At 37.1% G+C, this 11,736-nt stretch overlaps 1 protein-coding gene across 3 annotated transcripts in view; it reads right to left on the reverse strand.

The window, feature by feature from the left end:
• Window positions 1-281: 281 nt before the first annotated feature.
• Window positions 282-11,736, reverse strand: part of MFN1 (mitofusin 1) — a 47,853-nt gene continuing 36,398 nt past the window's right edge. For all 3 annotated transcript variants that reach the window (XM_030931825.1, XM_010373906.2, XM_010373916.1), the window contains exons 15-18: window positions 8,219-8,371; window positions 7,321-7,517; window positions 3,480-3,614; window positions 282-1,332 (exon numbers count right to left, since the gene is read on the reverse strand). In XM_030931825.1, coding sequence (XP_030787685.1) covers window positions 1,254-1,332; window positions 3,480-3,614; window positions 7,321-7,517; window positions 8,219-8,371 — 564 coding nt within the window. In that variant the 3' untranslated portion in view covers window positions 282-1,253. The remainder of the gene's footprint in view (window positions 1,333-3,479; window positions 3,615-7,320; window positions 7,518-8,218; window positions 8,372-11,736) is intronic.

Below are 11,736 nucleotides of genomic sequence, written 5' to 3' on the forward strand. Positions count from 1 at the left end.
CTAGGAGATATTGATCTGGTAGTCCTATATTTTGTCTAGCAAATTCCTAGAATGGTGTCATTTTTGTACATTTCCATTCCATCTGAGTTTCAATTTTTTTTAACTTCAAAGATTTGATTCATTAAAGAGGAAACTGGTGAGGTATTTCTACCAGCTCAAGGGAGAATTTTGTAAACGTTACATGTATTGATCAGAAATACTGAAATGAATGTGCAAATGGAGGCAAAACTGGCCTCTTCCACAGTGGGGAAGAAAGTCAACAGAACCTCCACTAGGCATAATTTACATGTGTACAGACTCAATCAGCTTTTAATATAGAAAGATATTTGAACCCAAAATCTTTCATTAAGGTAAAAAATACAGTAATAATTTTCAATGAAACCCTGGAAAATTGATACAAATAAAATTAAAAGCCTCCAATGGGGTAGAATCCAGCAATATCCTAGACAAATGCCTCCTGAAGAACAGCTTTTTTAAAACATCACTTTTATCATTCAAAATTCAGACCTCTCCTATCTTTGGCTATTTTTATCTCTTCAAACTTTACTCCTAAAATTGCGCTAGGAAAGCTTTCCTTATTGTAATCAAAATTGGAGCAAAGCTGAAAATGTGTCTTTAGAAACATCTAAGGAAATTACTTAGACTCAGATACTTATAAGTGACCATAACAAGCTTTTATCCTGTTTCACGTCAGTTTTAATGGGAATAAAAAGTAAAAACAGCACATTTATTAGTGGTTCACATAGCTGCCATATGGCAAAGTGACTGTAACTTGCATAAATAATACACTCAAGGACATTCCACACTCCTTGGTGGTTCCAGCAATGCAATTTATTAAATAAAATTAAAAAGTGACTATTCCCATGAAAGAAAGCATCAAAAACTAGTTTTGAAAAAGAAGATGAAAGGCTCAATCTCTAACTCCTGGATGCCAGGAAGCAGAGTTTTTCAGAATCAAAAACAAATTAAGAGCTCACAGCCCCACCCCTCAGGGGTCACATAAGTTGGTACTGTTGCTTGTAACTAATTCATGATTTTAGCCCTTTCTTTACCCAAAATTAAAACTAAGGACATAACACTCTTCAAAAATACACATACCCTGAGATAGATCATTACCAGAATCTACACAGGGCTTTGCTATTTAGGTACAGTTAGTACAATTCATATTTAAAGTCATTTCATAAAAATAACAACTGTCCCAATCTTACAAGTTTCATTTCCTCCCATCATGGTCACCAAAGAAATCTCTATTGTTAGGATTCTTCATTGCTTGAAGGTAGAAACTGCTTAGCAAAATTCTCCAGCTCATTTTCAAGTTGAACAGCTTTATTTCTAATTAAAAAAAATAAAACAACAATCTAATTACCATAAAAGTCAAGGAGAAAAGTGCATTCCATCCATTATTAAAAGACAAAAACTTTAATAATAAACAACGAAGAGCATAACAAACAGTGGAATCACATCTTACACGGGAGTTATATCCTAAGTTACCTAGAGTCATGATTATGCTTGCAAATTCCCTTTAAATAATGCACAAAGTACAGAGTGTTTCTTACGGACATATAAGGAAACTAGCAGATGTTACAGCGGCAATGGCATACCAAAAATATTTCCTTTAAACACTAGATTCATCCTTGATGCAGCCAAATGCCCACGAGAGAGGAAAATTGGAACTAAAACTGTTAGAAAACCAGATTTGTTTCCCATTCTCATACTATGCCAGGGCACATATTCATTGCGTGGGCTCTCTCTCTCCATTATGGAGCAGGGAGGGGTCTTGTTTTACTTTATTCCTGTGTGCATATGCTTCAGGTCACACAAATGAAGTGTACATCAGCTCTGAACTCTACTGTATATATTTCTTGAGGTAGCTCTCCTGCAGCGTTGGCACATTAAATTCTATTCAAATGGCTGAGCCTAATCTAGTAAAAAATGGAGATTCCAAATATTATGGTATTTGATTTTTTTAAACTTTTTTCTATTAGAAAAATGATTAATTAGCAGACCAAAAATATTCATACTTATTCAAGCCAGTCTTTCCCAAATCAGAGAGCTACATGACTAATGCCAATAATCTATTTTATCATTTGTTTTATTGTAACAAAATGAAATACTACTTAAAAACTTACCTAGGTCGGCCGGGCGCGGTGGCTCAAGCCTGTAATCCCAGCACTTTGGGAGGCCGAGACGGGCGGATCACAAGGTCAGGAGATCGAGACCATCCTGGCTAATACGGTGAAACCCCGTCTCTACTAAAGAATACAAAAAACTAGCCGAGCGACGAGGCGGGCGCCTGTAGTCCCAGCTACTTGGGAGGCGGAGGCAGGAGAATGGCGTGAACCTGGGAGGCGGAGCTTGCAGTGAGCTGAGATCCGGCCACCGCACTCCAGCCTGGGCGACAGAGCCAGACTCCGTCACAAAAAAAAAAAAAAAAAAAAAAAAAAAAAAACTTACCTAGGCATTTCTCTATCAAAAGCTGAATAAATCAAAACCAAAATTAACCACAAAAACTTACAGGGTTAAGTTTAAGGTTAAGACAAAAAACCAATTTCTACTGCAGTTTCACCAAATTTGAAAGGTATATTTGGGATGAGCTGACTTAAAATAGGGGCAATCGAATACATACAATTCACATGGGTGGGTGAGGGTGGAAATATCTAAGTGACAGGCAGTCATCTTTTCCAGAGATTTTGAAACTAAGGTGCAATGAACACGTGTGTTGGTCAGATGAAGACGCTATGGATAATCACTACTATGGGTGTTTTAAGCACGTCCAAAAATCCAGGTCACAAAGACAGTCCCTCCAATTTGTAAACATTGACTACTAAGCTATTCTTACACGGGCAATTTTGTGTAGTATGTGTCCTAGAAGTAACAGCAGGGACTAAATGAGGTTTAATCATTCTTCCAAGACATTCTGACAAGCGAGCCTAATGGGTAAGCATAAGTAAGAAAGCTGAAAGTTAAGTTCTTAAGCACTGAGTAAGAATTCCCAACTACAGACCGAATGGTGACACTTTCAGTCTTGTCCCCAAAAGCAAATTTCATTAGACCCTAAATAATATATAATGAATCATATCAAACCAGAAATCCACATTTTATCAGGAAATCTTACTTTTGTTATGATTTAAGTATACACAATCAATAGTCTCCCATGAAAACAGAAGTTATGAGTCTTGAACACATACAACTAAAAACCACTTTTAATTATACAACTTCTATTCTGAAAGGGACAAATATAGCCTAATGAAGAGCCTAATGAAATTTGGATCTATAAAGTTTCTTTCGATTCAGATTTGTTTTCTTGTTGAAATTAGCCTTCGGTGAAACTGCAAAACACCTGGAATTCAATATGGAAGATTTTCATTCAAACCAACACAAAGAGCTATTAGGTATGAATACAAATTCATTAATAATTTTACATATTTTGTAATGAGACGAGTAAATGTTCAAATTATTGAGAAGAAAGGTTTACATACCTTAAGAGCTTTGAATTGTTTTGTATTTTCTCCAACTGATCTATTTCTTTCGGTAATCTAGCAATTTCTTCTTCCAGTTGTTTTTGAGTAATATCAACTTGCTGGCACAGGCGAGCAAAAGTGGTAGCCATTTTTCTTAAAATAAAAATTTAGAAGCAGTCATAAATGTCTTCAAAAATGAATAAGCTTTAATTTAAAGCTCACATAAAAAGGAGAACACAAGTTTTAAAAAACTTCTAAACTACAGGGAATCAGAACACTAAGAATGCTAAGAGGGAAGGTATGGCACTAGTGGGCTGAATTTTATCCTGGCTCAAGAGACGATATTACCTCTGCTATATGGCTGTGAACAAGAACAAGCTACGTAAAGACAAAGACAGGTCTGTTTCTTCAGAAGCACAATAAACCTTACTCATGCTTGGGACCCTGCCCAATCAAAGTAAGAAATTATCAAGAACAGAAAAAAAATTCCACGAACTTTCGTGACATAGGCAAAAATACCTTACTATAGCAAAATTTAACAATATTTCTAGAATCAAAGGGTTATATTTGAGAGCTTAAATTAATATAGCAACTTTGGCAAACATTGTATTTTTAAATGGGAGCATACCTCTTCCCATTCCACCAAATCCCAGTATTAGACATGAAGCATGTGTCATTCTTTTAATATTTTGTTAAATATTAAATATTTACTTAGTTTAATTGAGATATTATTTGAGGTTGCCTCCATTAACGTGCCAAGTCTTCTAAGAAAGAGGATCAAGTCAAGTTTTTATTTCCCATAACCCCTAGTATGAATTGCTACATGGGAGCCAATTAATAAATGTTTGATAATCAATGCATGGAAAGCTACATTAACTTTGTTTTTATTTATATGAATTTCAGCTGATTTCTTTGGATGTCCAAATATGTTAATTAGATGAAAACTCATTCTTAATATAAATTAGAACTATCAGATAAAATAGAGGCTCAAAAAACGTGGTCAATGAATGAATGAATAAATGAACAAATTCCTCAAATTTGAGGTCTCCTGGTAACCATTCTCTGCAATTATTAACTGTTACTTCAGGCTTTGATTTTGTATCTGAAACAGTTTACCGTTCCTGCAATTCCTGTCTCCTGAGTCTGAACAATTTCATATACTACTGCAAAGTTATTTGTTTTAGAGCTGAGTGTTGGTGACATCACTCTCAGAATTCCTAATTATCCAAACCCCAATCTACACATACAGACAAGGCCACATCCTGCCATGAAGTCTATAACTGAATGTATGTACACAGCTTATATACACGTGCCACACTGAAATTTTTCTCTTCATGTCCTTGAATGCATTCCTTTCCCCTTACCTTCTTGCTTTTGATTTGGGTTGTTGTCTGCATCTCATCTTCTGATACAGCGTGTTCAAATCTCATATGCTACACATCTCGTCTAGGTAATCTTTATTGATCTACTATCCTTCATGATTTATGTAACTTGTACAGCCTTGTCTAATGATAATAGTTTATCTTCTTCTTATATTTCTTATCACTCTTACTTTGTATTATAATTATATAAATGTTAGTTTCTCCCATTAAACTGAAGTTATCTTGAACTCAAAGAATTTTTAAATTCTGCTCTCAAGAGGCATCCAAATACAGAATATTGTACCCTGACTTGACTGGAGTTCTCTATCTTTTTACCACATGAATGAAACAAATATTTAAGTTGCATAAAAGCAGAAATCGGGTCGACTTAGGTATATGTTATAATAAAATTCTCCTGAGATCTAAAAATAAAATAGCATTTAACTTATAAATTTGAACCGCGAGAGCAAAAATACATTACACTCACCATGAAATCAGGAGTCTGCCTACCATTAAGTTCATTTGTTAAATGCTAAGAATTCATTCAGCTTTCTTAGACTGCTTGGCCAGGCTACCTTTCTATTCATTGTTTTCTTAATTAAGAAACCACAAAGATCTGGCTGGGCGCAGTGGCTCACGCCTGTAATCAATCCCAACACTTTGGGAGCCCAAGGCAGGTGGATCACTTGAGGTCAGGAGTTTGAGATCAGCCTGGCCAACACGGTAAAACCCTGGCTCTACTAAAAAAAAATACAAAAAAAAAAAAAAAAAATTAGCTGGGCATGGGGCTGGCCGTGGAGGCTCATGCTTATAATCCCAGTACTTTGGGAGGCTGAGGCAAGTGGATCATGAGGTCAGGAGACCATCGAGACCACCCTGGCCAACATGGTGAAAACCCCATCTCTACTAAAAATATAAAAAAAATTAACCAGGTGTGGTGGCATGCACATGTAGTCCCAGCTACTCAGGAGGCTGAGGCAGAAGAATTGCTTGAACCCAGGAGGCAGAGGCTGCAGTGAGCCGAGATCGCACCACTGCACTCCAGAGTGAGACTCTGTCTCAAAAAAAAAAAAAAAAAAAAAATTAGCTGGGTGTGGTGGCATGTGCCAGCTACTCGCTTGAATGTGGCAGGTGGAGGCTGCAGTGAGCCGAGATTGTGCCATTGCACTCCAGCCTGGGCGACAGAGGGAGACTCTGTCTCAAAAAAAAAAAAGAAACCACAAATATCTTAAGGGCAACTATGTATTTCTGAGACATAGTCTCTCACTCTGTTGCCCAGGCTGGAGTTCAGTGGTGTGATCTCAACTCACTACAACCTCTGCCTTCCAGGGTCAAGCGATTTTCGTGCCTCAGCCTCCCACCTAGCTGAGATTACAGGCATGTGCTGCCATGCCCGGCTAATTTTTGTATTTTTAATAGAGATGGAGTTTCACCTTGTTGGCCAGGCTGTTCTCAAACTCCCGACCTCAAGTGATCCACCTGCCTCAGCCTCCCAATGTGCTGGGATTATAGGCATGAGGCACCTTGCCTAGCCAGGTACATAAATTTAGAACAGGTCTGCTGAAGATCTTTTGAGTTGGGCATGGTGACTCATGCCTATAATCTCAGCTACTCAGGAGGCTTGAGGAGGGAGGATCACTTGAGCCCAGGAGGTCAAGGCCAACCTGGGCAACATATTGAGACCCTGTCTCAAAAAAAAAAAAAAAAAAATTAAAAATTATCCAGGTGTGGTGGCACACACCTGTGGTCCCAGCTACTCAGGAGGTTGAGGCAGTAGGATCACTTGAGCCCAAGATTTGAGGCTGCAGTGAGCCATGATTGCGCCACTGCCCTCCAGCCAGGGCAACAGAGACCCTATCTCTGAAAAAAAAAAAAAAAACAACAAAAATTAAGAACTATCTTTTTAAACCCCTCCAGAGTTCTTGAGAGTTCCTATCTACCAATTTTCTAATGTTCAAACCTAACCTATCAGGAGAATGGAAAGAAGAATAGTGATTAGGAGGGAGAAATGACAGCAGTGAGGTTTAGTATTGGTTTATTTTTTCTCATTTGTGGCGATCACAAAACATGTTCATTTTGTGATAATTCTTTGAGCAATACATTTATTTTGTGCATTTTCTGCATGTATGTAGTATTTCAGTAACTTTTTTTTTTTTTTTTTTTTTTTTTTTTTGAGACGGAGTCTCGCTCTGTCGCCCAGGCTGGAGTGCAGTGGCCGGATCTCAGCTCACTGCAAGCTCCGCCTCCCGGGTTTACGCCATTCTCCTGCCTCAGCCTCCCGAGTAGCTGGGACTACAGGCGCCCGCCACCTCGCCCGGCTAGTTTTTTGTATTTTTTAGTAGAGACGGGGTTTCACCATGTTAGCCAGGATGGTCTCGATCTCCTGACCTAGTGATCCGCCCGTCTCGGCCTCCCAAAGTGCTGGGATTACAGGCTTGAGCCACCGCGCCCGGCCTCAGTAACTTTTTTTTAAAGGAAAGATGCACCTTTCAACTTACTGTTTTACTTGGTGACTGCAGTTCGCACTCGTGGAGCTAACAATCATCTTCAGTTTTTCAGTTGCATAGTTTACAAACTGCTGTTTAAAGGCTCGCTCCTTGGCATGGGTGGTCCAGGACAGTCTTTCATACAGATACAAAGCTCCATACATAGTTAATGAAACAGATATGAGTTTCCAGCCTATAGTTTTCCAAATCTGTAAGATAAAGTCACAGGTTAGTCTGAGAAGGAAAAACACCATTTTGGAGAGCACATTTAAAAGCATTTTAGTTCCTTATGGATCTTTGAGTTAGATACATTTGTATATTCCTTCTCTATGAGAAAACCTGAAGTTACCAGAAATCAATCAGGCTTAAAAGGGATCAGCACACAAATAAGGGAGAGCTAATAAGCTGCCAGATTTGATAAACTGATTCAATGTATCTCAACAATAAAACGACATTAACTATTTTAGGTCAGATCTTTCAAAAACCAAAACAAGTATATCTATGCTGTTAATGATATAATTTTTTTAAAAAAACAAATAACTACTACTAAAAATAATATTTAATACTTAAGATAGATCCCCTTGATATTCAGAGAAGGCTAGATAGGGCACCTGGGGTTTTCTTATTATCCCAATGTACAAATATTTCTTTGGGTGCTATGATGTGAAAATGCTTAGGAAGTATTGAAGACCAGCTAGATGGTGACAGTTCATTCCTAAAAATGTATGTTTTTTAAAAATTTAAGATGAGACTTGTGATATTTAATTCACTACCTTTAACCTGTAAATGTTCATACTATTTTACAAATCCTATAAACAGAAGTAAATACTATATACCTTTTCTTCTGTGAGCTAACAGGCAGCCTTGCAAACATTTCAATTTTAATTATACTAAAAGTAATCTTTCTTACCACTCCTCCAACAATAATGATACCCATAGAAGTTCTAGATGTAAGGGAAGCCAATCCTGTTACTAATGTAATCATGAGTTCTTCTTGTGATGCATTATCTGGCGTTGCGGGAGTGGTAGGAGCACTGGGAGTAGAAGCTAAAGATCTAGGGAGCTGCCAAAACAAAAAAAAGGAAAACAGATTATTATAGTTAAACAACTATAAATTAAAGTTACCTTTATAAAACTCTTTAAAATTATAATAGCACATCTATGAGGGAAAAATTACTCTAAATGATGAGTATACAGGAAATATACATAGAAAATAAAAATAATTTGGAAATTCTTGTCTACAATATGGACTAATGACATGAACAATAATAAATGTTCATAATATACAATGGGGTCTAAATGTAACAATAGGCCTTCAACTCTCAAGAGGAACGAATTGTGTTTTTAAAAAAACTAACAACAAAAGCACAATCTTGAAACAAACAACAAAAAAAGATAAACCAAAACAAACAAACAAAAAGACTTCAAAATAAAAGCCTCTTAAACTTCAAAATGCACAGCCACAGACAAGAGAAATATATTTGGGGGTGGGTGCGGTGGCTTATGCCTGTAGTCCCAGCCCTTTGGGAGGCCATGGCAGGAGGATAGCTTGAGATCAGAAGTTTGAAACCAGCCTGTGCACCACAGTGAGGCCCTGTGTCTACATAAAATTGTTTTAAATTAGCTACGTGTGGTGGCACATGCCTGTGGTCCCAGCTCCTTGAAAGCAGGGGCTGCAAGTGAACTGTGATCATGCCACCATACTCCAGCCTGGGCAGAGCAAGTCCTTGTCTCAAAAAATAAAAAGCAAATAAAAATCATATTTGGAAATCATATATGTGAGAAAGAACTTGATCCAGAATATGCAAAGAAACCCTGCAACTCTGTAGGACTCAAATAATTTAAAAATAGGTAAAAGCTTTGAATAGACATTTCACAAAAGAAGATACACAAATGGCTAGTGAGCACACAAAAAGATGTTTACCATCATTGGTCATTAGGGAAATGCAAATCAAATCTCCAATGAAATACTACTCTATACACACTAGAACCTAAGTATATACTAAAGAGAAATGAAAACACATGTCCACATAAAAAACATGTAGATGAATATGTATAGCAGCATTATTCATAATAGCTAAAAAGTACAAACTACCCTAATGTCCACCAACTGATGAATGGATAGTGTTATATCTATAATGGAATATTCCTCAGCCATAATAAGAAATGAAGTACTAATACATCCTACAACACTGATACCATGATGATAAACCTTGAAAACATTATACTAAGTGAAAGAAACCAGTCACACAAGGCCATATTTTATATGATTGCATTTACAGGAAATGTCCAGAAAGGGCAAACCCATAAATACAAGGCAGATTCATGGTGAGGCTGCAGGTGGAAATCATAATTGACTACAAATGAGTAAAACGGCTTTGGGGTGACAAAAACTAAAACTCAATTGTGGTGATGGTTTTACAATTTCACATATTTCCTTAAAAATTACTGAATTGATAAATTTTTTAAACTTTTTCTTTTAAAAAGCTTGTATTTATTCTAATTTATTTGAAATGTGAAAACCAAATCTTCTAAGAAAATAGAAAAGTTTCAAAAATGAATGTAGCACCACCTGCAACAGTACTGGACGAAAGCTTTATGATAAGCTTTCCCTTAAGCATACTACGGGCTGAGTGTTCCCTATCCAAAATGCTTGGGATCAGAAGTGTTTCAGATTTCAGATTTTTTAGGATTTTTGAATATTTTCATAGATATTATAATGAGCTATCTTGAGGATGGGACCCAAGTCCAAACACAAAATTCATTTATGTTTCATATACCTTATATGCATAGCCTGAAAGTAATTTTATCCAATATTTAAATAATTTTGTGCATGAAACAAAGGTTGTATACATTGACTCATCAGAAAACACAGGTGTCACTATGTCAGCCACCCATGTGAACACTCTGTGGGTGTTTGGCATCACCATCATTCTTGACTGAATTTATATGCTACTGACAAGCAATCATTTTCTTACACCTATTCACACAAAGGAACTTAACAGTAAAAATATAAGACACACCATTAATAATAGTGAAAAATAATGTATTCAAACTAAGCAGCACAGAATACCTGTATCAGCTGTTAAACAGCAACAATGGCAGGCTTTCAGTCTCTACCTACAATGCTATGTTTTGATTAAAAAGTTCCTGTACACAGTACTTTGTTAGGTGAGAAGAAACATCAGAAGCAGCTGGGGGACCAAGAAGTGGGTCCTCTAGGCATAATAAGACATTCTACTGAATGGCCTTTTAAAATGTTTCCTGTAGTACCACCTACTTGCCTCTCTAACAGTGGTTTTTGTTGAAGTCTCTCCCTGATTTTATAAACCTATTTCTTGTTCTGTTATGAATACATGCTGCTCTAGTGCTTCAAGAAGCCCATCACCATGCTGCCTATAGGCACTTGTTCTGTAGGGTCAACGACATCATCTTCATTATCACCATTATCATAATCACCTTGATTTAGAAGCATTTTAGCTCTTTCGTCATCAGTTAATGAATGAACAACTGAAGCCTCATTATCAATGTTAAACACTTCTTTGATATACCCTTCTTCCAGCTTACAGATGGACTCTGAAGATATTATTTTTTTGCATAAGGAGGTCAGACGTCATTTTTTCCTCACTTGACATACTTCAAAGTCACCAACTTGCTCATCATCAATAAATGTAGTGACAGGCAGAGGCTGCAGGCATACACAACTGAGTCACTGTCTTCCAAGTGCTGGCATATATGGCATCCTTCATCCTAAACTCCTTGTGCTGGCAACAGCATATATGGCAGCTTTCATTCTAAACTCCTTCTGAAAACCTTCCATACTCAGCCTCAGTTGACTGCTGCTAGCATGCTGCCCAAAAAAGGTTTTTGTATTTACTCCTCATTGATCTTAGAATACCCTGGTCACAAGGTTAAAATAATGAAACATTATTTTTTATGAGACTTTCAGCTAAAGGGTGAGCAGAATAGTTGTCAAGGAATAACAAAGTCTTGCAGTCATCATCTGGTCTAGCTTCCCTGCAAGTGCACACAAGCTGCTGGTATAAAATGTTTGTGAAACCAATCAGAAAAGATGTTCCTAGGGATCCATGCCTTTTTGTTCGCACAATAATGGACTAGTAAAAAATTCATTCCTTGAAAACAGTGAGGATGCAAGCTTTTGCCTATCACAGCAAGTTCACATTTATGCCTGCTGCATTAGCACATCCCAACACAGTTATTCTGTTCTTTGCATCCTTAATTCTTGTAGGGGCTGTCTTCTCAGCTGTAGTCAGTGTCTTTCTGGGTCAATAATGGCAAAACAGTGATGTTTCGTCAGCATTACAGACTTATTCTGGAGTTGATTTTCATCAGAGACAACTTGGCATATTCATCAATGAATTTCTCTGCTGTTTTTGTGATCAAGATGCTTTACCACCACAAACCTTT

This window comes from Rhinopithecus roxellana, chromosome 1 (assembly GCF_007565055.1).
Source record: "Rhinopithecus roxellana isolate Shanxi Qingling chromosome 1, ASM756505v1, whole genome shotgun sequence".
NCBI lineage: Eukaryota > Metazoa > Chordata > Mammalia > Primates > Cercopithecidae > Rhinopithecus > Rhinopithecus roxellana.